The following is a 27,741-nucleotide window of genomic DNA, read 5'->3' as shown; positions in this document are numbered from 1 at the left end:
GGTAGTGGTATACCAGTATACCCGAAAAAAATTCGCCAAAATACCCCACAATACCCAAAATTCATCCAAATATACCCAAAATTAATCGAAGGTATACTTTATACCTGAAATTCAAAGAAAGTGATATACCGAATACCCGTATTTAAGCTGCAATATACCGTATACCCGATTTAAAAAGCCCCTGTATACCGTATACCCAAAAACCCTGGCCGACCCTGACAATTTATTCAGTACATGAGTTCTTGATTGTTATTTATAAGGTCAACATGGGGGAACACAAAATTCCCTAAATTTACAGAAAACTATCCTACATTTTTATTAGTACAGTTAAATAATCATGTAAGAATTCTTATTGATTAACGGATGTCCATAAAGTTGGGATTTGGAATATGTTCACTAGTTTCAAGCTGTGATAGACTTAAGTGATGGGAGTATACAAGTGCACAATATTTACATCTTCAATTTATTAAAAATATATACTTTAGTAATTCAACGCTATCTCGTTTGTAGTTTTCCTATTTTTGAAGTCAACAATGTTTCTCTTTCCTTGAGCTTTGCTTCAACTTCAGCCTGAAGATTATAAGAAAAAATCATGACATTTTATAGACTTAATGGTTATAGATTATCAAACAAGCTTCTCCAGCACAGTTTAAATTAGCTCCACCTTAATTCAAACCATTTTTGACACTTCAATTAATAATTACTTTTAAACTCATTGGAAACATTTACCTTTGTAACTGCATATCTTGCTATTATAACAAGCCTGAGCTAACATATCTCAATATATAAATACCTGTAATTCAAATTTTGATCATGTGTATTAAGCCCAGTGCAACGGTTAAAATTAGGACTGCAATCAAAACATATTTCTGCAGTCACGTATTGTTCAGGGTTTTCAACTGCCGAGCATTTCCTTGAACAAGTACCCACAATCCACTGAGCACTCTCTCCAGATATATGATTCATGACTAAACCTAAATCAGCCATACAACCAGAGTCCCCTCCCTCCCCTCGACACTTTTCTATCCAGTTTAGGTTACCACAAGGAAAACAGTCTACCTCTTTCAGTTCTTCCAGTGCAAAGTTATCTTCATCCCCGTAAACTTAAGACAGCCAAAATGGTTGACGCAAGAACCACAGATTTTTGAATTCTATGTACAGTATCTAATAATACTGTGTTCTTTGTAAATAATGAACAATTCTCTACTTATTAAAAATTGATGAGCATTAAATCCTTAATATTTAAGTGCCCAAGTTGTTTGACTTAGCACTCACCCTATTGAAGTAATATCTTTTTTTCCTATTCAAGGAATATGGGATCATTAAAATACTTTAATGCAGGGCAACAGAACAACTCACAGCATACCTTAAAATTTCCTAACACCTCATCTGCCACCTTGTTAACAATACTCTTGACCTGGTCCGGTTTCACAGATGCCAAAATATCTTCTGCAGTTTGATTCTCAGCAAGGTTAAGTGCAGCTGACTGGGCTGTAAACAAAATTACCCAACAGAATTACTGAAATGACTTAAGTGCCCAATATTCCACACCAACTTGGTCAGATTATGTATCACACTTATTGTTTCACAGTTAACAGTTTAGGCTAACAAGGAATTCATGAAGAAAAATACCTTCTCCTCTTGAATCTACATCACCCTGTGAATGTGGAATATTGTAAAGAATAAAATTAATTCAAACTTCTTTTCGTACCAATACTCTTATTTATTTAATTTTTTTCCATTTTTTTTGGGGGGGGGGGGTGGGGTGGGGTGGGGGGAGAAGTAGGGTACACATTGCATAAATCTTCTGTGTTAATCTACCCTCTATAAATTTGTGACAGTGCTATTATGAATTGTTATGAACCCTAAATTTTAATTTTAGCACACCTATGTCAGACATTTTGCCTAAATGTGACCCTTTCAAGTCTTTAACTTCTAGAACCTGATTACTTCTGAAGATGAGGGAAGACTTCCAAACTCAATCTGAAACTTTGCACTTAAGATTTCCAACCTTCTCAGCTCCTGCTTGCCATTTTAAATCAGAGATTTCAGGGGAAATGTGATCTTACTTTCCATGTTGGTTTGATTTTATAGCTATAATAGCTGAGATTTTTCCACAAGACATGAGAAACTGGTCTGCAGACCTGAGAAAGTGTGAGATCAAAGTTTGTAATCCACAGAATTGATGACAGTCATGTCCTTGAAGGTATGAGAACAGCTGGCAGTATAGTATCTCTGAACTATGTTAGCTTAAGTCAGTTAATCAATGATAAAATTCTTACATCTTTTTGTTCCATTAGTTGAGGTGATTGTGGTGGTGTCATCACGTGTTCTCTCCACACATCTTCTGTCATACCCTCATCAAGCGGAGGTGGGAATGGAACACTGGCCAGAGGTGGTACTTCAACAGCAAGCTGTGTCAAAGAAGAAAGACAAACTAATAGTGAACTAAACTGAAGGGGAAAACACCCCAACTTTAACAATGCTGTATCAAAAACTAATTTTCAAAATAAAAAATCAGATATAAATTGAAAGTTGCTATCCAATAGAGGGGTGAATAATTATTAAGAAGAGGTTGGTAAAGAGGTGCATGGTCTTATTAGAGACCATTAGAAGTGGGTGCAACTGTAAAATTTTACAAGCTCTGTTCACTTTAGGTCAGGTCATCGCAAAAAGTTATGTTTCCATGCATAAAGATGTTTGAAGGGCTGAGTGGAACAATTGCCTTAAGTAACTCTAAACAAAATGTCAAAGTATTCTTCTTTTCTGTCAATGAAAAGCAAACACAGGACAATTTGGAAGGTAAATGCAGCAGTTTATCAAAAGTTACTTTAAAGCTTTTAATATTATGTATGCTCTACAAGGCTCCGCCGACAAGCCAGTCCAAGATGACTTTCTTACTCTTCACATGACAACAAATGCATACCTCTGATATAACAACTTCCTCTTGGGGCTCTTGAGTAAATAGAAACTGGTACAATCTGTAGTGTTGAAATAAGCTGTGAAAAAGGAACATCACAATGGTCAATACCTTGGCTTTTTGTATTTACTCAAATATATCCTGCAGTTGAAGAGTAGCAAAACACCCTCTCATCTTGGAAAGAATGGTTAGAAATTCTGATCTAAGACCCTTTGAATTAAAAGGAGGGGACTCATCAAGTAATATGTACTTGATGCCCCTGGATGAACCTATATCATTATGATACAACAATTATTGTAACAGTTGTTCTTTACCTGTCAGTAAAGTAGTCTGTGATGACTTTAGCCTGATTAACATCAAAACATTCAAGCCCTCCATTTTGGGGGCAGTTTTCTACTCCAATGCCTGCCAGCAGTGTCTTAAACTTTTGAATGCTCTCAATCAGGGAGGAATGGTGTTCTGAAAAAAACAACAAACAAACAAATATAAGAAAAAAGAGAAAGGATTTAAGCATAAAGTATGATAAGTTTATTGTCCCATATCATGATACTTCCAATTTTTATTTCAATTTGAAACATGAATAGTATAATGTATGTTAGTAAATCATTAAAATAAGTATTAACAACACAGTTATTGATGACAAACTGAAAGTATAGAAATAAAAATTAGTAACTTTATTAAAAAATATAACTATCTAGAGAAACACAACCATTTCCCCAGGTCTCAGGGCTGCAATATTTTTTTCTCTTGAAAGGACATATGTCCTACTGAGACACCATCTTGGTCAGACATTTCCTGGCTCTCCAGGAATTCCTGGAATAGCCCAGAAATCCATGAGAAAATTTTCAACACTTAGCGGGCTTTTCCTTATGTGCAAAAAAGACCAGAGCTTCTGACTAGAATGATTTCTGGCACTCCCTAGCTCTTCCATGATTCCGTTCCGGGGTTTCCCGGAGACCTTTTTCCTGCCTTTTCGGCATGTGCAAAAAAGCCTGGAAAGCCAGGAATTTTACCCCAGAATTCCCTGGAATTTCGGGCTCCTTTTTGCAGGTGTATGACTTCAGGTGTGGGATTATCTGAATGCAAATTACCTTCTTGCATAATCATTTATTATTATTATTATTATTATTATTATTATTATTTTTATAATTTAGGAACATCTCCCATACTGCGATATAGATACCTTTTATATTGTCTAGCATCACTTTTAGAAGGGTAAAAAATGCTGAAATCTGCTGAAGTGTAAAATTTTGTTCCTTTGCAAACCTTAAAAGGAAGTCTCTGTCAAGGAAAAAACTTTCTTGCATCATAATTAAAATTAACACCAGCCTAAAATGACAATCTTCCTGCCTGCTGTACCCATAGAGATTATTATAAAACATGTTGGTGTAAAGGATAAACCACTCATCACAGTCTAACAAGATGAGCCCGATAATTTACCACTTACTCCTAATCAGTAATCGGGTATTAGCAAATTCTAGAAAAAATAACATAGGTTAATTCCACCTGCATTTACATGTAATTGATGATGAGGTACATATCTGAAATATGTTCTTTTCCAAACTCAAAGAGTGAATCATTTCTTTTAAGTGTCTCATATTTAATTTTACTGCAAAAGAATTTGGTAACTGTTAGCTGTATGATGAAAAGGATACCAAAACCCAGCAACATAGTAGTCCAACACACAAGCTTCAGGAAGAGAATTGTGAAAACTTTCAATGGTCAGAACTTCACCCACCTTCCTAAAAAAAGAATTACATCAAATCTTTATATCAACTAAACAAGCCTATGTAGGGTTTGTAAGGATCACTTTGCTTTTTGCTAACATTCATCTGTTAAGTTAATACTGTTTCATTTATTTAGTTATGGCATGGCTCTCTTATTTGTCCACTGGGTGGGAAATTAGCACACTGCACACTATTTTATTGAAGCCCCACAGTGGAGTCTTTGCGTGAATCTGTTCACATGGGGGCTGCATTTGTAGCTTTCCAAAGGAAATATTAGAAATGCCTGACAAACACCCACCTGCAGAGTGCTGGGAGATGGGCATGCTCTGTTTCTGCCGTGGCAGGTGTCGAATCGAAAGAGGTGGGGAATCTGGAGGAAGGGAATAGGGGGGCAAAAGAGATGCCACACTTCTTTTCCCAGCTATTCCCCTTTTTGCCCCTGCCACGCAGGCTGCATGCTTTGTTGTGGCTGTGATTCTGACCTCATCTCAGTTCAGGTGATTGACCTCTGCATTTTTTGTAGGACCAGCAGAGGTCAAGTTGGGACCAAAATATCAAACAACAAATTGTTTCTCTAATAGTAAGCTTATAATGAACTTGTTGAACGTACACTTCCAGCTCACGTGCTGTAAGTTCCTTGAGTGCTTGAGTTTGTTCTTCAGACAAAACTTTCCAGGCTAATGATTCTTTCTCCTCCTCTTCCTGTAAATCATAAAGTTATGGATGAAAAGTTGACATCATGTAACATAGGTACAATGTTCTCCATGTTAAAGTACATTTTTGCAACACACTTATTGATCAGCCCAAATTTGCATGAAACTGTTAAATAAAAAAAATCATGTTTAGAGTGATTTTACTTGACCCGTGAAACAGATAACTACTACTGCAAAGTTTCTACAAGTAAACAAAAGAAGACAACGGAATTAGTGCATAGCGCGTAGTATCCTACTACCTACTTCACGGGTTAAGTGAAATCCCTTCATAACTCTTGTTATTTATCTGTACAATACAAAGTGGAACAACTAGGCTTAGAGACATCGATTCAAAGAAATCATGGAAAACGTAACAGAAATATTTGAATTCAAACTTTAAAAAGTAGACGTTTTTACGGTATTTCCGAACGACCTTAAAAGTAAAAGTCGAAAAAGGTAGGTTACTAACGGATTGATTTTTGTTTCTTGTTGTCGCGGAGTCCCGTTTGGATGCAGATCTTTTTCTTTCCGAAGATTTGATCCGAATAGCTGATCGAGACTTCTTCGTGTCCGCCATCTTGAATATGCTTTGCAGATACTTGTTGCTATGCAACGCCACGGCTTGCAAAAATCTATTTTCCAGCGGGGAGGGGTGTTGTTAATCGACTAGTATTTCGTAGTTCATGAGGTCTTTCAACATACACAGAAAAACCAGCAGGCAAAATTAAGGTTACTTGGAATCGGTGTCTATTTAAGTAAAACCTTTCAACAGTTTGTCCGTCATCCTTTTACAAGGTAATTAGACTGACCTTTCGAGACGTTTCAATTTTCTTTTGCCGCGAGCTTTTGCCACGCTTTGAACGATTTGGAAGCTCGAGACTTTCCATAAAAGATTCAAACGTGTTCAAAGTTAATCGCCTATCCTTGACCACAAAACCAAAAGCTATTTCGCGATATAATTCCAGTGTATTAAACTAAGCAACAATGAGCCCCCGCGCCGCAGTGTCTTCTATGAAATTAGATTGTTTTTGTGAGTTAGTTAATTAGTTCTGTAATAGCAAAGAATAACAGGTCTAAGATTTCGGCTCTTTTATTAATCTTGTTTGCATTGTTCCGGCAAACAATATCAAATCGGATTATTCTTTAATTACTGTAAATGCCTTATTAAGGCGGCTCTGTAGCCCCTCTGTGGCTATTTTAATAAACCCCCTCAAAATTATACTGGAGGGAGTATTTGCTTCCGTTAATGCGACCACCGTTGGGGGCCATAAATCCTGGTCGTGATAACGAGATGGTCGTATTAACGGAATGTTCAAATTAATAAAGTGACCAGTTTGGTCGAAAGATTGTGGTCGTAATAACGAGGCGGTCTAATTATCGGGTTTGTCGTAAGGCGGGGTTTCACTGTCTCTCAAATGCTGGATATAAAAAGTATCTTTATAATACAGTAAAAACCCACGAGTAAGAACCTAAGATTTAAGAACCTGTTAGGCTAAAATTTGCAATTTAGACCCCCTCTATATAAGAACCTCTTTAGCCTAAAATTTGGAGAAAGGTTCTTATTGTCAAAAATCATTTAAAAATATTTACTAATTGCAATTGCAAAAGGCAAGTTAGTACATATATAAATGTTGTTCTATTGAGGTCATTGAGAAAATGTTTATAATATTGTGTTTTACAGCACAATCATGTATATAAAGTTGTTTTGACTCAAGAAATTAAAATTCATGTGAGAATAGATCCCTATTATGGTCATATTAAAAATATAAGCAATCGTTACATATGCAAATTTAAGGGTGCTGATCACTAAAATCTTCTTAGCAACGACATAATTTTTAAGAACCTAGATAGCCTAAATTTATGTTAACCACCATTTATGTAAGAACCTGTTTAGCCTAACCCTGGAAAACGTAGGTTCTTACTCGTGGGTTTTTTACTGTACGGGGCGGACTATCAAAACTTTATGAGGAAAGTGGAGAAACATCATGCAAGGAAAAGCTATTGATCAGGCATTCGTGATTTTTTTTTTCGGGGAAGAGCGACGGGCAAAGGGAAAAAAAAAGGAGAAGGCATACAGTACCGCATGATCTCAGGTTAAAAAAATCATGCAGCTTGAAAATCCCTCCCCCTCCTCCTCATTGTAGCTCAAAAGGCCGGAGATTCTTGGCCTGTTAACTAATAAGACAGCAAAGACGTCTTACAGAGTAAAAAGCAAGGCTGACTGTACAGCTATGAGATTATATCAATATAATCTTTATCAGGTTTTAATATAATCTCGTAGCTGTACAGTCAAGTTGTAAGTCGAGCTTAAGTTTAAGTCCAGTTGTTTGTCGAGTTGCGGATCTTACTTAATCTCGTACCCAGATCTCCCACGGCCAAGGGAAAAACAGAGTGAGATCTGGGTACGAGATTCGAATCTTACTGTTACGCATGCGTGATAGATAAATTTCCTGGCTGGACCACAGGGCACCCAGACTCACAACAGCCAACTGGAAATTAAATTATAAGGCTCGGCTGTCCTCTTGAGGCCGTGGATCATTCATTGTATGGAATCGAACTAAATTGACATTTTCAAGGAAAGAAAATCTTTGGTCTATGCTCAAGCAAAGATTGGGAGCGATGGGAGTGGAATAAGGGTACTTTTTGGAGGTTTTTCTTCTGTTAGCGGAGGACAGCCGAGTTTTCCCCCGTCTTCTTCTTAAGTGGTGAGAAACCATAACATCAAAACTTGCTGGTTTATATGGCCGGAAACAGTAAAAAAACAACACAGACACAACTCTTTATGAGGTAAGTTAACTTTGATGGCTGTTTATGTGTATTTTTTCCGTTTAATGGATCTTACGATAAGTTCCCATGTAAATCCCTATTATATAATTTGGCTTCCAGTACCAGTAGACTGTTGTAAGTCTGGGCGCCCTGTGGACGGACCAACAAAAGCTTGTCCTTTGCCCAAGTTGTCATGTCAGGTCATGTATTTCTTTGTGTTTTAACACTAAAAACTGTTTTTAGATAGAGAGAAGTCGATCGCCATTCACCTGAAGAGTGAAACATACAACGGAGTTAAAGAAAAAAAAGACCCAAACTCACTTTTTTGACAACGATCACGATTATGTCGGCGGTTACTGGTGAAGGTACACGCTTCTTAGGAATTCCAGTTGAAGCTTTTTTCGCCTTTTTGGCTTTTCTATACCGTTCCATTTTCCACGGCCGTAGTGATGTCGCCTTATTGAGATGAATGTCCGTGGATACTGGTCAGTTAGAAGACCATCGAAGCGCTGACGGCTTTCAAAGACTGATTACTTTAACTAAGCACTGCACTGCATTGTGTTTTAAACAAACTGTTTTGCAACTTGAATGATTTTAATAAGTACTTGGTTGATAATTGTACAAGCTTGTGCAAACATAGCAACATTTCTTTTAAATTTTTCATTTGAGCACAAATCGCCTCCTCTTTGATCATTTAATTTGTGAGCGTCGACGGTGGAGATTACAAACTTTAATATTCCCATAGGCACCGTTTGAAAGTTTTATCATTATTTCTCAGCCGTTACGGTCACGTGTCAAGATTCATAGACATACAAAAATTATATTTTGGTTCTTATAAACAGCCGCCACTGGTACAGGACGCCAATACATCTGTAATGAACTTTCATTTGAATGCTCACACTTCGGGACTTCTGTTATAAACTCAGAAGTGAGTAAACACCTTGTATCTGACAAATCATACACCTTAAAATCTGGTCAGCGATGTGAATCAGCTAAAAAACAAAAGGCTGGAAGAAACTGATACAACTGCTATGAGGGAGGGAATTAAATGCGTTAGGAAATGATTTAACTATGATAACCTGTCGGCGCACCAGTCATGTGTTGTTCCCATCCTCTGATTGGCCAGAGAACTGTTCTCCATTTGTTTTCCTTGAGTCAGTTAATTTCAAACCTTGTCAATGTTTTAATTAAAAAGGCCAAACATATTGTTGAATGAAATACAAACCAATAAAAGTGACAACTTTACTCTAAACAGCTGGATTATTTTTTGTGCGTTACGGTTATGCATTTAACAATTAACATAGAGACGTAGAAAGGACGTCTGCTTACTCAAAAAAAACTGCGTTTTACTCAGGCAAAAGTATTACCTTCTTTGCACGTTCCTCTTTGTCTCGATTCTTTCTTGCGCTTCTCTGTAGTTTTCGTTTGGCCATCCTTCTTGCGTTTAAAACAGTCGCCATATTTGGGGACTTGGATCTATCCATTCTTTGAGGTATCGGCGTTTATGTGTAGGGGGGAAAAAGCCAATGGTCGCGTCACCAGAGCAACTCGTGGCTACACACACACACACACACAAAAAAAAAAAAACAAACAGTTTGAAAGGCAATTCTCTTGCGATCACTGTAATAGCTCATGTCCAGATAGAGAAAATACACACAACATGTTGCAAAACCTCTATAAATTATAGCAAGAAAATTCCGCAAACTGAACCCAACGAAATTGTGTCCACCTGCCTTGTTCTCATGGAAGGACCTAGACTGATGTGAAAATACAAAGTCAACTCGTTAAAGAGTAGGTCAGGGTGAATAGTAAGCGATAAAAAATTAACAGTGTTTATTGTTCGACAAGATCTGTCGCTATATAAATGAGTTATTTATGGCTTTGGCTTAACAACCATAATTTCCCTCTCACCTAGAAAATAATGAAGTAGATTGCTATCCAATCAGCGTGAGTTTCTTTCGCAACTGTCATGCGGGGCGCCAAGGGACGAGTTAAGGATAATTTTAGCTTTTCTGCATTTCAAATGCCTGTCAAATGATTATCCCTTGAACACACGCTCGTAGTTATATTAAAGGAAGGCAAGATTATTGACGTAGGTCTCGAAAGTTTGTATGGTACTTAATAAGCCTATAGCTATCTGTTCAGTAAATTCTAAGTTTGATTCTTAGTGAAGTCAAGATAAACGTAAGAAAATATTTAAACCAAATAAAAAATATCTGAATCTACTGCCAATTTATTAGCAACGAGGAGCCAATAAGTTCATTTCGTCGAGCCTTGTTTGTAAACAGAGATAAAACAACGCATTTCATTGAACAGATTGTTCGACCCTTTATCGTTCAATTCAAAGTTTTACTTTTAAGATCTTAAAGTCGGCCGCTTTTGAAAACAAGCTCCATGAATAAATCAACATAACATTTTCTTAAACAGTGATAAACACATATATATGTTTTTGGAATAAACAAAATGTGGAAACTGACCAATTCACTTACTAGCGCAGTCTCTATACTGATGATCACTTTCGGCGACGATATGACCGCAGGTGTTTTAGCTTTATCGATCCTTTGTCTTGAAAGGACTTCAAATAAAAGATATTCCAGATCTCAGATACGGGTATGTCATAATTTTAAAGAGTCTTACCTTGCAGTCTGGGTAAAAATACGAAAGATAAACTAAACACCCAGGAGGAAAACTAAATATTGCCTAATCTTATATAGGAAACAAAAAAGAAAAAGAAGAAAAACGCACTCAGTCGCAGCAATCTGAGGCTAGTTTTTGCGATAGAATACTTTTAAACTAAAGGCACTGATTAGTATTGTTATCGTGCCTTGTACAGCGCAGTGATTTCAGTTGTGTCGCATAAAGTACAAAACACGTCCACTATTAACAAGATAGCTTGCCCTCTACTCCGGCAAAGAGCAGGTTTGGGGAGGGGTACTCTCCATTTGAAGTAATATGCAACTATTTTAAAAACCGATATTCAAGCCTTTCATTCACTGATATAACTTATGCTAATAATAAAAGAGTAAACGAGAAAAAAAAAAACAACAACAAAATTGGTGGGCGCTTAAGAACATCTGAAAGCCCTTGGTGCCGGCCATGCCGTGGGCTGCCGTTTTCTATCATTAACGACATCAGGCTTGTGTCTTTGCAATGGCACCATTTTCTTAAAATCAAGCTCACTTCATTTTTGATTTTGACTGTGATATCAGGTTGGGCTTCAAGTTTTTCCATGAATCTCTTTGAAAGAGAGCCTGACGGGAGGTTAATCTTTTCCCTGGACGGAAAACAGAGTGAACAACAAAATTCGGAAACAGCAGAATGTTTAAAAAGTTCATCCTCACGGGACAAGCTGTCAAGATTCCATTTAAGATCTTTAGCAAGGCAAATGAGTAAATTTAAGTGAATAATTTTAAGTGTAGGTTGCTTACCTTCCAGGAGGTTCGCAAACTACAACCTTATGACGGATAAAAAGACAGCTAAAAAGATTACAAACCTTCCAGAATCTAACCTTCAGTCGCGAAAACTAACCGTATTCAACCGTGAAGCCGTTATTACCTTTGTATCTATACCCTGCTTTCATTGGTTTCTTTTCAGTTAATGTCGTTATTGTTCCTTTACGTTTTCCGGCTTTTTATAATTATCATACTTTTGAAATTACGAGATTTCAAATGCTTCTATCTGCCAAATTGGCGTCAGTTAATTAACAGATAATTCTCACCTCTTTTATACCCGTGATATATATATATATTTTTGTAGAAGCTTGACTATAAAAATTTTGAGAATCATACCGTATTTCTCTCCCATATGATGAACGCTATTGATTTCTACCTGGCGATTAAAAAAGGGCGATATGCAGTTTTTATTGCCACTACTAGGGGTGGGCAGGGGGTGGGAGGAAACTGCAGTACTGCCCTGGCAATAGGCAATCCGGAAAAGGGGGAGGGGGGGAATTGGGGTAGGCAACAGAAACGAGTCAACAAAATGATTTAGAACGTATTTTCTTTCTTTTCATAAATTCTCTTATAACGGCTTGTAGAATTCAAATTCTAACACAAACTCCCGTATAGAGTCTGCGCCACCTGTGCTTCCACGCTCTTCCGATGAACTGATCAGGCCCTACACGACGGATTATTCTCAGCTAGTGAGAATAGTGAGACCACTGAAATAGACGAAGCCGAAAAATACCCGTTTTATGCACATCATCTTACACCAAGAGACTATAAAGGGGACAGAGAGGGCATCCCCCATATACACCCTATTCCATAGGTAATTCGTCTCGAGTTATTTTTAACACCACAGATCTCAAGGGGGATTAGACAACAGCCAATCACATAGCGTGAATGTGTTCCGCGTGGATGACCCACGCTGAGAGCCACGCGTCCTTCACGAAATGACGCAGAACAAAATGGGGGAAGACGCGGAGAGCGATTTTGCTATTCCTTTTGTCGACGAAAACGACAACAGCGAGATTTCTGCGAAAGCTGTGTCAGCGAAACCGAAATTAAAAAAGAATCGCCCTTCCTCTCTTGTATAGGGCTAACAGTAGAGCAGGGAAATCCTTAACACACTGAATATTCTCTCAGGATCATTTATAATTTACAGTTTGAAGAGAGCAATTTCTGGTTGGATGTTTATTTTTTTCAGTCTTTATAGCGATTATTCCTACCCACTTACTTTGTCAATTGTAGGCGAACCTCCCAAAGCTGAATTTCAAGGGACCATATTCAAGCTCAGAAAGAGAAATAAAATTTCGTCGTTGCTTATTTACGTCCTCCATAAAACGCGAAATTAGGCATTGTCACGTCGTAGTCGTGCAAAAACGGGAAAGAAATGAACAAAAAAAGTGTGTTGCACGTGCGAAGTTGTTATTTTGCTAATTAAACCTATTGTTTTTTGACGTTCTAGTTGTCGTCCGCGTCGTTGGATCTTAAACTCCCTAAATTGTACAAACGACCGGTTTCAATTGACCGGCGAAATTTCTCATTTTATTAAAGCACTGAGGTTACGACAACTTCGAGTTAAACTGATTTCACGGGTTGTCAAAGAGTCCAGCGATTCCTTTTTCCCAGGTGAGCACCGACTCATTTCACTTCAATATTCAGGAATGCTCCCGATCTTTTTACGCTTTCATTGCCTCTCGCCCGACATGTTTTGCACGGCGTTTGGTCATGCGAAACCTCCACGCCTCGAGGTAACTTTATCCCAATTCTAAAAATAACTCGAGACGAATTACCTATGGAATAGGGTGTATATGGGGGATGCCCTCTCTGTCCCCTTTATAGTCTCTTGTCTTACACTTATTAAAATCTTCCCTTTAGTAAAAACGAGAGAGTTTATGAACGGGTATGCAAACGAATATAGTAGAACCTTGATAACTCGAACTCGGATAACTCGAACTACGCCCTATTTCCTTAGATTTTACCCCACATTTGAGTCATTTTTACTCAGATAACTCGAATTCCTCGCTATCTCGAACTAAATTTCCTTTCCCTTTATCAAAATTTCACTGAAATTTATCCCGATGACTCGAATCCTTGTTCTTGTTACCCAACTCGGATGTAATCCCGTTAGCTCTTCTTGTTATTTAATCGGCAAAAACTCTCAAACTAACGGCCTACGGCAATTTGATTTTCATTGGTGCAACGAAGAGATCACGCTTTATCATAGAAATGTATCATCATGTCACCGTCTTTGATGAAATTAGTAAATCTGCACCAAAAACTGTTTTTCTTTGTGAACAGAAGCCGGCCCAAAAGTTTTCTGGTATGGCATGAACACCAATCTCATATATGACTCTACCAATCACTGTTTTTGGGTGTGAACAGAGGCCGGCGCAAAAGCTATTCAGTATAGCATCAACACCAATCTCATATGTGACTCTACCAATCACTGTTTTAATATGTGAACAGAGGCCGACGCAAATGGCTATTCCGTATAGCATCAACACCAATCTCATATGTGACTCTACCAATCACTGTTTTTGGGTGTGAACAGAGGCCGGCGCAAAAGCTATTCAGTATAGCATCAACACCACTCTCATATTTGACTCTACCAATCACTGTTTTTATATGTGAACAGAGGCCGACGCAAATGGCTATTCCGTATAGCATCAACACCAATCTCATATGTGACTCTACCAATCACTGTTTTTGGGTGTGAACAGAGGCCGGCGCAAAAGCTATTCAGTATAGCATCAACACCAATCTCATATGTGACTCTACCAATCACTGTTTTTATATGTGAACAGAGGCCGACGCAAATGGCTATTCCGTATAGCATCAACACCAATCTCATATGTGACTGTACCAATCACTGTTTTTATATGTGAACAGAGGCCGACGCAAATGGCTATTCCGTATAGCATCAACACCAATCTCATATGTGACTCTACCAATCACTGTTTTTGGGTGTGAACAGAGGCCGGCGCAAAAGCTATTCAGTATAGCATCAACACCAATCTCATATGTGACTCTACCAATCACTGTTTTTATATGTGAACAGAGGCCGACGCAAATGGCTTTTCCGTATAGCATCAACACCAATCTCATATGTGACTCTACCAATCACTGTTTATATATGTGAACAGAGGCCGACGCAAATGGCTATTCCGTATAGCATCAACACCAATCTCATATGTGACTCTACCAATCACTGTTTTTATATGTGAACAGAGGCCGACGCAAATGGCTATTCAGTATAGCATCAACACCAATCTCATATGTGACTCTACCAATCACTGTTTTTGGGTGTGAACAGAGGCCGGCGCAAAAGCTATTCAGTATAGCATCAACACCAATCTCATATGTGACTCTACCAATCACCGTTTTTTTTTGTGTGTGAACATGTTAGACCTAAATTGTCAGAAACAAACCCTTAAATTTTCTATTAAAATAAAAGGCACTGGGACTAACATTGAGCTGAAAGCAACCGTTCATTATTTTTTCTAAATTAAAAAAAATGCACGAGGAAAAAATTATGAAAAAAATCAATGCACAATTAAACATCAAGTGAGCAACAAACAGCCGTTACAATCTGTGTTTAGTGGCATTTTTTATTCATAGTTCACACATAACACAATGCATGATATTAGCAGGCAGGAATGAGTTTATTAACCGTACGTTACTGTATAACTTGTATCATTGCCCGAACAAGTCCAAAGCCTCAAAAGTGGGCTATAAAAGCTTGGTATGTAACAGGAATGGAAGAAACTTAGTCAATAAGCTTCCTATCTATGAACGGAGATAAGTGGCAAAGGTTTATACCTAGAAGCTTTCGATAGGATTGCTGGGATTCGACAAAAACTAAAAACGCTGTCATGCTGTCATGTTACACTCACATTACTAACAAAATGAAAGGCACTTTTTGAATATTTTCCCTTAGTATGAACTGATCAGCAAGGCAGGTTACCATGGTAACTTGGCAGTTCTCACATAAGCCTGATTCCCATATGAAAGGGGGTTGTCACCGACCACCATCCGGTCGTTGAAAGTGCTTAGTTTTCACTGCTAACGCTTTTTCACCCGCACAATGAAAGCAAGCTTTTTCTGGTTCAAACGTTTATCTAATACCCACGAAGTTACTTTAACTTTCTATAAATTTAAAAATCAAAAATAAGTTTTGTACATAAACATTACTCACTACAAGATAAACCTACGATTTGCTTCATACGCGTAATAAGCAAACCAAAAAAATTAAGAAAATTTCGCTAGTTTTATGGTCGAAGAAAGTGAGTGACTAAACAACTTTCTTCGCTTTAACCACTCGCTATGATAAATGCTACTTCTTCGCTTGTCATGTCATGGTAATTACAAAGTAAAACAGCTAGAAAAAGTCAAAAGAAATACAACTCTAAATTTACAGTTATTCTTTCCATAGACTATAATTTGTCTAAATGTCTGTAATGGTAATTTTCCCGTAGGGCATGTGTTGTCCCACTGAATTCCCCCGATTTTTGTTCAGCAAGATAGTACGACTGAAGTGTTAGATCTTTTGTCCTCTTATCTTTGCTTCTTTGCTTCACGAGGAAAGCAAACAGAAATGAGAGATGTCTGTGGGCTTCACCAATACCGCAGACAGTTAGAATTGCGAGACAGTGCCGTCGCATCATCAAAATTAAGCGTCAGTTGCTGTCTCCTTCAAGGGGGATGCTGCAAGGCTTATTTTACTCACTACACTTCATTTTTATCATGTTTTGCTCTAGTAGGTAAATAACTTAAAACTAAAAATTCGCCTTAGAGCAGGTTTACACTATCATTTCGTTTTGCCGTTTACACGCAGATGCGTGAAACTGAAATAAAAACGCCCCTGTTTGGTCGCGTGTCCGGACGTTTGAATCAAGAATCTAGAGTGAATACTTTAACTGGGAATGAAATGTTATCCTTCTTTGTGATGTGTGTAAGAAACATTCATGAATCTTACGGTCCTCTAGTGTACACCTGGCCTAATTCTAAAATAAATACCGGTAGTCACTTCTACGAATGGCAAACGTACATCAATGCACGTTTCTTGTCTAATTAGCACAGTAACCTGAAACCAACGAGTACCTAGTTTGTATTAAATTGTATCACAAACTTGATTTTAAGAAAACTAAACTCTAATTTTATATAACATAGGCACGGCCATTCGCGGATACATTAGTTTGTCACAAATGTGGTATACAAATTTACCTTACAAAGGTATTTTTATGAGTAACACATAGGGAGGTAAGAATAGTATCTATACGCTATTACTGTCAGTTACTGTAATAACTGTATAACTTTAAAATTCAATAAAATTCTATTTTAAACGAGCTGGATTTAGAGGCTCTGACACATTTTACGACTCTGCTATGTAAGGTAGTATCTTTGTTTATAGTGGAAATGCTCTCAGCTTCTCTAGCCAGTTAACAGGCAATCCAATCAAGTAATCAAAAACAATAATCTAACTGAAATATAGATATAATTAAAATCCCAACTGGCAGGTGGCAACCAGTTGGGTCTTTTCAAGTGTGATCGGTGAGTCAAAAAAAACTGGTGACTGCCAAATAACCACTCCAACTAAATAGTTTGAGCGGGACTCGAAAAGGACCAACGGAATACGGGTCCGACGGTTGTCCGACGCGCTGACCACTCGGTCAAGCTGCCTCCGGTCAAAAACAACAAAACCCGTCAAATATTGTCAGCATCAGTCCTATTTAGGACTGTAGACTCACTCAACCTACTCATTATGATATAACAGTTACGATAGACACTATATAGACTTCTTATTGGGCAACAGCAGAGCCTTCACTATATGGAGTTTTGTCCTTCTGCATCAAAACTATTACAGATTTAAGGGCAGTGTCATTTTGTTTTTTTTAATGGAACACTGAGAATCCAAACGACAAGTTTTTCAACACTGTCAAGAGAAAAATAATGATCTCATTTCATTTTGAATCGGCTATATTGATGAACAAGTGAAAAGAAATTCTTTCCAAATGTCATGGCCGGATAAGAACAATTAAAAAGGAAATGACATCTTAAACGTATTATATGTCCCTAGTTCTTCTCGTAACACTTACATGAAACTAAAACAATTATTCTGCCTCATTCCTTTCATTGAAAGTTTCCTGGATTTTCTCTCGATGGTGATAAAAATCAATAAACGTATGAGAAAGTTGCTCTCGGTCTTTACCATCATAAAATCACAAACTTAAATCGAAACCATGAATTTCTCAAGCCAAGAATTCGAGACGTAAAACACCATCAGCAAAATTAACAGTCTCCGAAGGTCTGGGGGGTTTCCCGTTGTTGAATTATTTGTCATTTGTTATTTGTTTTTAGGGATCAGTACTATATTTGTGTTCTTCGAAGGGAAAAATGGCGGCCGCCAGCATAGTCTGCTGTAGCCCGGCCACGCCCGTTTATTCCTATCCGTACGGTCTTTGGCGGCCGCAATAAAGCGATTAGTCATCCACTTGGAATAAGCAATTTTCACCTTAATATTTTTTAATAATTGGACTGTTCAGAGGGAAAGCGTGACCCGCCATTTTTTTTTACATTAGTAGCGACTCTCTTGGCACCAATTTCAAGTCTCGTGACAAGAAATCGAGCAACTACCTGTATCAGTATGTATTGTCCTGAAAACGGACAGTCCCATCGAAAACGGTTACTTTTTAAGGCTATGTTCATACTATTATCTAATATATGTGACGCTCCACTTTAGAGATCGGAGCGGCGCGGGTTCGCTCCGTTACGTACAGAAATCGCGCCAAAATCACCGTTGGTATGTGTGAACAGAAGCCCCGCTATTTGTTATGGTTTTTGTGTCGGCGCAAAAGCTATCTAGTATAGCATGGTGTGAACACAACCTTAGAATTTGACGCAGTCCCGAAAAAACCGGCTTTGACCTATGCAATAAAACTGTTTCAACACAGCTGGGGACCGAAATTGTCGGATTATTCTTCATGACACTGCCCTTTGAACTAGATCTACACTAGAAATGTCAAGTTAACCCTCAAATCACAAATAACGATTACAGGGGTTTTCAGTGCAGTTGAGTGAATTTTAAAACTTGTCTTAAATAATTACTTTATCATTTTGTCCTATTGATGTAAATACTAAAATACGTTTCTTTGAGTTAAAAACTGCATACGCAAGCAAAAGCTATAAAAGCTAAGGATCATAACTAAATATAACACCAGATGATGATGACCTTGTGTAAACAACTATACTGAATTTTAAATTACAAATTTTGAAAATAGATTCTACATAATATACTTTTAATTTTGATCTATCCCTTGAATGTACTTTTGGTTCACGAATTATTGCTTAATTTAAGCCAGGTATTCATTTTAAACTTAAACTGAAAACAAATAAAACAGTATAAACCATGTGTAATTATTTTGTTCCCACTGGAAACGTATAAACCAATAAAATATTTTGGATTTTATACAAAATGTCATATGATATATTATAACGGGCATTGCACAAACGCATGAACCTCTTGTTGGAATTACTGTCTTTACCAAATCACCACTTATATATTCCTGTGTGGGGGTATAGTTAACTCTCTTGAACCCAAACGCTGTCAGGATTGTAATAAAGTGACTTACAGAGGTACGCCATAAAGAGTGTCAGAGAAAGCAACTGAAGAATGGCACAGAAAATCTCTAGGTATCTTTTGGATTGAAGTGGTCATTAGAGAGATGACTGTATTAAGTGACTAGGCTGTTTTTTGTTTCTAGAAGGTAATCCCACTATGTTAAAATGGTGTCCTGCCTTGCTGGTTCAGTTGACATTAACCAGTTTTGAAACTAATAAACCATTAAGGATTAGAAATATTTTACCTGAAAATAAGAGTAGTACAGTATACTTGAACTCCTGCATGTTGACTTCAATCCTGACGTATGAATGATGATGATGACAAGCTAAGTCTCTGTTCAAATACAGGTTTAAAACAAAACAGAAACTGCTAATACTGTTTTTAGGATCAGAAGAAGACAGTGAAAGAGTTTGACAAGGTTAGCATCTAGAGTAAAAGAGAGCATGTGGTAATTATAAGGACTCAAAGAAAGCTACCACAGATTCTCGAATAGTTGAATGCAGCACCATAAGATAACGACTTTCTTTTGCAGCTCATGAAGAAGTAAAATAATTTTGTATCCAAAAGACCAGATCATAACCTAGAAGAAGTTTTTCACCACCAATTTAATTTTCCTCCGACAAACTGGACATTTCTTTTTATTTTCTTTCAACTTTTCAGCACAACCAATGCAGCAAACTTGATGTCCTGTTCTTCCATGTACTAAACTTGCATTTCGAGGTTGCACCAAGCAGATGACGCACAAGTCGGGAGAAAAAGCAGAGTCTTTAGTTTTGGAACTTTTATTATCTGTCTGTTGATGTGTGTGATGTGAGCTTGATTGTCCTTGGTTATTTATTTCTGCTGACGTAGAAGAGCTTGCAGCAAATGATGATGATCCAAGTAGCTGAGTAAAAGTTATTAATTGCGATGACGATGATGATGATGAAGGATTTTCTATAGTTGGTGTTACAGAAAGTGAATGACTTTTTTGCAGTGTTGGGTATGAAGCAGATTCTTCTATTGTTTTTGATGATTCCATGGGTGGTTCTGAGGACAATCTAACAAGAAAGAAAGGCATTGTAGACAAAAATTAATAACAAGTTATCCTTTCAAGACTGTTAAAACTGATGACATCACAAGCAGATCAAGGGAAGTGGATCTGGCGTCACAAGGTTTTGCATGTGGTTCAGGGGCAAATGGGTTGAGGTTCCTAGGTTACAGCAAGATGGCCAAATTATACTTAGTTTTCATTAAAGCTTAGTTCTGACACAAAAATTTGCAACTCTAAGGCAGATGTGTGTGTGTGTGGTGTGGTCCATTTTATGGAACTGCCCACATTTCAGAATGCTTGGGAAGTTATGTTTTAACATCATCTTTGAAGTGAGGGCTGGTGACATCACCATGTGGGAGGTGTATGCTTGGTCATTTCAAGTGCAACATGGTTAAGCAGTTAAATGGTGTATTAATCAAACACACCTTTTCAAATGAGGAAGCCACTCATGTCTTTCCACCCAGCAGCGTGCACACTGACGAGATAATGGATGGTTTTTGAGGTTACAATGTGGGCAAGACCACAAATCATCTTCATCAATGTCTGAATCGGACTCCTGGCCCTCTTCATACTCGTCCCCACCTTCAGCTCCGGGATCCTCATCTTCTGAGCTGATTACTATCACTACAATGGAAATAACAAACAATATAAGGGGCCAACCATTTGACTTTTGAGGGGGGGGGGGGGGGGGGCTATGGGTGATTTCAGGAAAAAAATAATCTTACTATGAAATGCCCAAGGAAAAAATATCTCTCATGGCATATTATGTGGGAAAAAAAATCCTACACCGTTGTATGTTGAGCGAAACATTTCATCTCCAGAGCTTTTGGAAAATAATTCTTATCCTTACCAAATCACCCCTTCCCCCTCAAAAGTCAAAAGGTTAGCTCCTAAATAAACATTCACACTTCCATTTTTTTCTCCTCTGGGAATAATCAATATTCACTTTATCAGATACATCATGGCAATCAAGGAAATGATCACTGGATGTAAGAAACCCCACCAGAATGTTTGTAAGAAACCAACTGCTACGATAAAGAAGACACTTTAGTGATATTGGTTCTCTGAAGGGTTAAGGAAACATTTTTTTCTAGTTTGTTACCTTCATCTTCAGATTCTTCGTCTTCCTCCTGCTCTTCTTCGCTATCAAAATCAGGCGGCTCAAATTCCACAGTTTCTATCAACAAAGTTAAAGTTACCTTAATCTTATCAGTCAATAAGCCAATGATCGATTGAAGAGTTATAACCCAATATTTATGGAATATGCAGGATTAGAAATAAGCATTTTCCGGATTGTCAAAATAAGTAAAATCCTATTCTGTGGTTACAAAAATGGAGATTATTTGACCAGACAAGTAAATACTGTTTTCAGTTTTGGCTCAAAATAAAGTAAAAGGATACTTTAAGCCAAGGAGATCTTCATGGCTTGGATTTACTCCAAGTTGAGCAGCATGAAGGTAGGCAGCAGAGATAAGTTTTTGGTCTAAGAAATATGCTGGTATGGCTAATGTGTGAAGCAGGGCATTTAGATGAAAAGATCAACATATGCTACTCTTTACAAACGATGGCTGGCTCCTCTTTGACTTGAAGGAAAGTAATTTGATCTTATTTTCTTGGACAATACAGTCATCTCCTTCAACACCAGCACTGAGCACCTGTTTTAACCATGTGTTCAAGAGATGTGTCAGTGTGTGTGTGTGAGGGTAGAGTTGTTGTTGAATGATAAATTATTGAACTTGAAGGAGAGAACATTTTAGGGAGGCATCCTTCTTATAAAGGTGCCATTAAGACAGAGAGTCCAGTTACCCAGAAGGAATTTGCTTCTGGATGAAAGGGAATTCAACTCAGTGATGGCATTCTGAAAGTTACCAGAATGGTGAAGGATCTCAGAAATAAATTTCCTTCTCTGTGAATGATTTTTAAGACATTAAAATAAACACTCACCATTTAGAAAAAATAGGTCATCTTCTGAGTCTGTTATGACTGCTGTTACAGCTGAGTCATATCCTTTGACAAAGTAAAGTGCATTGGATGGTTCAGACAGATCACTCTCACTTTCTGATAGCATCACTTTTCCTATGCACCATGGAATATGATGAGGAGGACTGTAGCTGCTGCTTTTCATACCCAAAACATCTGAAGGAATAACACATTAATTAACATCCTTCAATTACAATTTAGCTTAAAGAGTTTCTTTTGAAGGGAAAGAGCAAAAATATTGAAAGGTTTCAGTGCCACTTTTATAATCACAGGTTCATTGCTGGTAGATGAACTTTTCACCTTTCGTAAATGTTTTTTTGTAGTCCATACCTGATAGAGATTCCCTTTTCCGTTTCCTGCATGGCTTTTTAGGCGTGTTACAAAAGCTACCTAAAAGAGTGGAAGAAGTAATGATTAACAGAGTACAAAGTGCCAGAGGAAAAAGGATCGATGGATCGATGACATGATACATAACACAACCAAACCTTTAATAACAAGTTAACTCACAATTCCCAACAGGGACAAAAAAAGGGGAACAACTGAGAAAAGCCTAACGGGCGTGTGAAACATGCCTTTCACAGAAGTAGTGCTGACTCGTGCTGGCGAAGAGAGTTGTGTCCAGTAACCAGCTGGGGCTGCTAATTTTTATGGTCAGGCTGATTCATAAATTACTCTTTAGTTTAGGCATTTATTGACATTAAATATAAATCATGTTAATAAACATGTTTTAGCCAGTACAGCCTCATCACAACTTGATCCCTGAGGGTCAAGCTGAAAAATTTACTTTGTTTGTACCCTGCACTGCTTTCTGATTGACTTTAATCCATTATAACAACAAACTTATTTAAACACATTGAATAAAACACTTTGAAAAAATCTACAAAAAATTGTGAAAGTTAATCAGGAAATTATTTGCAAAATGCAATCTGGGAGAACTTCTGTACTGTGAGTCTTGTATTTTTGCCAATGGGTATCATGTGATTCAACACTGTAGAGGTTGTAATGTAACAAGTGAATCAACAAATGTGGCAACTTAAATGTTGTACTGTTGGCCCATTCGGTTCTTCAGTAATTTTCTTCCACTCTCTTCTAAGTTGGACATCCTCAGTCACGTTAATAATTAAGTATCCAACCTACAAGGAATAGCACTTTGCTAGATTTTTATTTGCTAACCTGGGTTAGTAGCCTAGCCTGAAAGCTAATTTAACTTGAGAATGGATTTAACATACATTTGTACTTAGTTACATTTCATTACAGAAAAGGATCATATAAAACAGTACAATGAGAATGTTTTTTAAATTATGACTGGAGCATGAAAATATCACAGTTCAGTCATTCTGTTGTCAGTGTTTCAAAAGCTGTCAATTTGTATCACAAGTGTGTAGGGTGTAGCTTAGATGAGTGAAAGGTTCCAAGCTAAGTGTTTTTGCAGAGCAAATTAATATCAACTATTTTAGAGACACAGGTGCAGTCGGTTGGGTTGGGAGAAAAGTCCGTGACCACTCGTGTTTGAAAACTTTTGTTGCACCTTTTCTCCTGATCACCTCTGGGTCTCCAAGGATGTAAACAACATGTACAGATACATTACCTTGCTCATTGTCTGAACTGTCACACTGTGGAGCTATCAATATCTCACTGAAAGACAAAGATAACGTTAACATGACAGTTTATCATCAGTTTTCTCTCTTAGCTGAGTCCTTTTAGTGGTATCAAAACTACAGAGCATATTAAAGTATCAAGGGGAACAACTGCTAAATATTTTTCACTTGAATGGTCAAGTCTGAGGATTTGCAAACCTGAAAGCTAGAGTTGTATAGCACTGACTTGATAAAAGAAATACAAAGCATCAGCCGGAATCACATTGCCTAAATAAGTAAGTAACTGAGAAACAAATTAATTCAAAGAAGGCAACCCACAACAACAATCACTTATCTCTTTTGCACGCATGAAGACCTAAGTTTTTATTAGTACAAAAGAAGAGAACAATGTTAAGAGAAATGAAAGGTATTGAGCTGTACAACGTACATTAATTTTCATAAGGTGGATTTTACGTTATAGATCTGTTTATACAATTGATAATTGATTTTTGAGGGATAACTAAACTGAACTACCCTTTATACAAGACATTTGATGAGCAGTTTTCTTTTCAGTGCCACTGCTGTAGACATTCCCCTAGTGACAATGAATCAAAGTATCATGATTCATGCTTGAAAATATAAAATCATTTTGTTTTATTCACTACTTGTTGTTTCATCTTCCTTGTGTGTATGTGAACTATAAACAGCTATAAACAGTTCCCTATCTGTGTAACCAGAAATGAGACCCAACAACATGAAAGAGAAGAACTACGTTAATTGATGATTTAGTTTCAACAAGTAGATCCTCAAGAAAACTATGTCAACCACAATTAAGTATGCTGGCTCTTAGCCCTGCATAGCTTAAAAGAAGAAGACTGACTTCATTAGCTTTAAGACAAGTAGTTGAAAAAAACTTCTTGGTAAGAGGTAAACCATTTTAATTGTAATAAACGTAAGAAAAGCAGATAAATTAAAGCTATGTGAAATAGGCACCAAAACTGAACATATCAGAAAGTCCACTGGAGATTACAATGGATCAGCTTTAAACTATGAGATCCAAATGATTGCATTTCAACCTAATGCAGCTAGAATCCTGCTTATGCAGCTTCATGCAGAGTCTTAACAGTTAATCTATTTATTGTCTACAAAAGGACAAGAAGTGAACCCCTGTCTATTTGCTCCACCCTCAGTGCACACCACAGGAGAAGCAAGCCTGTTCAAGTTCTCAAAACATCCTGCTTAAGGAACCCCAAAAATGCATAATATCTTCAGAGATAGGGTCCTCCTGCTACAGAAAACTCTGTAAATAACGTACAGGATAATCTTCTGAACATGACAAATATGTAAAAATTGTTTACTACTGTACATTCAACATTAAGCTATGCAAAAGACCTTGGACACTTTGGTAATTATCCAATGACTTATGCAAATGAATGGGTAAAACGTTTTTGAGCAATTTAAGTTTAAGAATTACTGTATGTTGTGCATTGACCATGTACAAGCGAGATTAGATTGACATTCTTGAAGAACCACTTTTTAATGCTAAGTTTATTTTCCAGATATTGAAATCGGGGGCGAACCTTTTTTTTAAAAGGTGCTCAACATTGTTTTCTCCCAGGCACTGATAAGCTTATATTTTATTGGGCAAATGAACTTTGTTTGGACACGTTCGAAAGACAAGCCTTGGCCTGCAACATAAACCAATACCGCAAGTTAGCAATCTTCTAGAAAAATACGATATCCAGTCGATATTCCTCGCGATCCTTTATCTAGAAGCAGTTGCTGTCCTTGGTCTTCAATTTTTGTACATAGCCTTGCAAAATGCAAATAACACGAGGTTCTGTAATCACGATGCGTGTATTTTTCAGTCTTGAAGAGAATGTCACAACTAAAGTGTTATCTCGCAAGCCAATAAGTGCCGAATGTTTCTGTCTTTTATCGTGAACAAGAATTCCAAGATCGACAAGCACAAAATCTAGCAACAGAACAATTCCACGATAGTATCGCAAAAGTTTCAGAACTCGAAACCATAGATATAGAAGAGATCGCAAGTTTACAACGAAGTGGCCTGTATGAAATCTAGACCAGGCAGCTATAGACATTCAACTCCATAATCCCTAAACAAAGTGCATTGTGATCTAATGTAAGCGAGAAGGAAGAAAAACAAGAGATATAGTGGAAATTAGATACGGGTTACAGGCGAGCGTGGGAAAGCGACCTTTAGAGCATTTGGTACTCAACAACTTCATCGGAGATTAATTCGGGCGCGTGGCGCCATCAGTAAAAAAACATCTCTTCTGATAAGTAATATAAATGTCATAGACATCTCACGATTTTTAGTAATTTTACCAAACATAAAACGCACAGAGAACGACATTTTTCTCCATGGACACTGCATATGCAAATGTACAAGCACGTTTGAATGAAGAAAAAAATTTTACAACATTAAAATCAACTTAAGCTTAAAAAGATATGGTATCTTTTGTTTCCCCAATTTCTTGTCGGAGTTCTAAGTTTCTATATATTTTAGTCTGAATTTTTTTCTACATTTTAAATAATTTTCAACCTTTTATCTGACACAGAGATATTTTTACGTGCCTGTTTACATTGATGTGTCCGTTCGCATTCGAACAAAATTACGAAACTTCAAAAATGTTTTACTGCAATGGATATAGTAATCACAAAAAAGGTGAATCAAAATCTGTCTGTTAAATACCATAAACGGAGGCACCATACAAAACCACGATTTCAAGAGAAGGTTTTAAAATCTCGAAGGAACGTAAATGTCTATCGGTGCCATAAGCTTAAATGAAAAAAAGAAATTGTAATTATCAATCGTACTCAAACATTTCTAACTTAAGAGAATCACTGCAAATAAAAAAATACCTTTAAAAGGCAAAGAAAAGGTAACAAGAATGCGGTTTTGATGATTATAACTTTGTAAAAATCCAAGGTAAGCTCTTACTATATCACAGTAACTCTGGACATTCTAAGTTATAGAAGCCCTTACGATTGTTGTTCAAAGTTCAAATAACCCGACGGTTTACGACCCAGGGAATGAACAAACCACCGACAAAACTTAATTTGTTAGCTAAACTACTTACCAAGCCTTCTTCTTCTCCACAAGGCCGCCGTCCATAGCCTTCCTGCCCTTGCCGTCCTTCAAGCAGTCCGTTCAACTCACATGTATTTTTCCCTGCCGTTCTCGTAAAGCACTAAGGAGAATTTCTTCAAGATCTAAATCCTCATTTATTGTTTGAGCAATTTTGTTGAAATAAGTTCGATAAAATCGTACAGACGTCAAGCAATCTCTAACAGTAAATCAAGGCTGGCGAGGCTGAAGTTGGATGATTGTCTGTTCCTTCAGAGTTTTGCTTGAACACGCTTAATACATAGTTCTATTTTCTCCCAAGGGTCGCAAAAGCTTTGGATCGAACCGGAAATGATCCGGTTTGTCAAAATAATAGTGAACCTCATTGAACCTTATGAACTTGTCCAAGCATGCCCTTGCAACCATTGGTTATCTAAGTTTAGCTAAAAATTGATTGGTTAACAGTTGACAAGTTCAAAGAAAGGTCAATTAATTTCATTTCACTTTCGCGCGCTTTTTAGCACGTGTTCTTCAATGAACATTTTTCGCGCTCATCAAATTTGACTTATCTTGTCGTCATGGACCAGTGAATTCAAAATTGGGTAACAATCCCGCGGCGTACTTTTGGTCCTTTTGTAGAAAATAAATTATTCGCCACTTGCACATCTCCCATAATGTAGCTTATTTGCCCCCCGAATTTTGTATAACCTTTGTTTTTCATTTTTCCTGGGTATTACAGCTGTCTAAAGAGAAATTGAAAACAATGCTTATGCAAAATTTTGCGGGACAAATAAGGTGCATTATGGGAGATGTGCAAGTGGCGAATGCACAGTCCAAAAGCAGGCTCCTGGCACAGTGAAATGGCGTCAAAAAAATGTTGTAAAGTACCTTGTT

The 27,741-nt window shown here is 37.4% G+C and overlaps 2 protein-coding genes across 4 annotated transcripts; both read right to left on the bottom strand.

Annotated features, from left to right (window-relative positions):
* Positions 1–26: 26 nt before the first annotated feature.
* On the bottom strand, positions 27–19,550 carry LOC140933960 (ciliary-associated calcium-binding coiled-coil protein 1-like). Of its 3 annotated transcripts, XM_073383640.1 has the most exons (11): positions 19,411–19,550; positions 9,473–9,659; positions 5,258–5,349; positions 4,576–4,662; positions 4,104–4,186; positions 3,235–3,379; positions 2,927–2,999; positions 2,283–2,414; positions 1,633–1,657; positions 1,367–1,491; positions 27–570 (listed from the first exon to the last, which is right to left on the bottom strand). In XM_073383640.1, exons 2-11 carry the CDS (start codon positions 9,587–9,589, stop codon positions 496–498), a joined length of 954 nt encoding a protein of 317 aa, XP_073239741.1. In that variant the 5' UTR covers positions 9,590–9,659; positions 19,411–19,550; the 3' UTR covers positions 27–495. The 3 variants fall into 3 exon arrangements, 2 of the variants coding, with proteins under 2 accessions (XP_073239741.1, XP_073239742.1); XM_073383641.1 differs by lacking the exons at positions 9,473–9,659; positions 19,411–19,550 and adding an exon at positions 5,809–5,962 and having other exon boundaries at positions 34–570; XR_012165094.1 differs by lacking the exon at positions 1,633–1,657 and having other exon boundaries at positions 412–570.
* LOC140933959 (E3 ubiquitin-protein ligase Mdm2-like) lies at positions 15,137–27,166 on the bottom strand. Its single transcript, XM_073383639.1, has 7 exons — positions 26,861–27,166; positions 23,768–23,814; positions 22,510–22,569; positions 22,144–22,335; positions 21,302–21,376; positions 20,625–20,823; positions 15,137–20,206 (listed from the first exon to the last, which is right to left on the bottom strand). Exons 1-7 carry the CDS (start codon positions 26,893–26,895, stop codon positions 19,747–19,749), a joined length of 1,068 nt encoding a protein of 355 aa, XP_073239740.1. The 5' UTR covers positions 26,896–27,166; the 3' UTR covers positions 15,137–19,746.
* Positions 27,167–27,741: the final 575 nt, after the last annotated feature.

The sequence above is a fragment of the Porites lutea genome, chromosome 4, assembly GCF_958299795.1.
Source record: "Porites lutea chromosome 4, jaPorLute2.1, whole genome shotgun sequence".
NCBI classification, from domain to species: domain Eukaryota; kingdom Metazoa; phylum Cnidaria; class Anthozoa; order Scleractinia; family Poritidae; genus Porites; species Porites lutea.
Note: the sequence above shows the minus strand (reverse complement) of the source record. Positions and strands in the feature narration are given on the sequence as shown.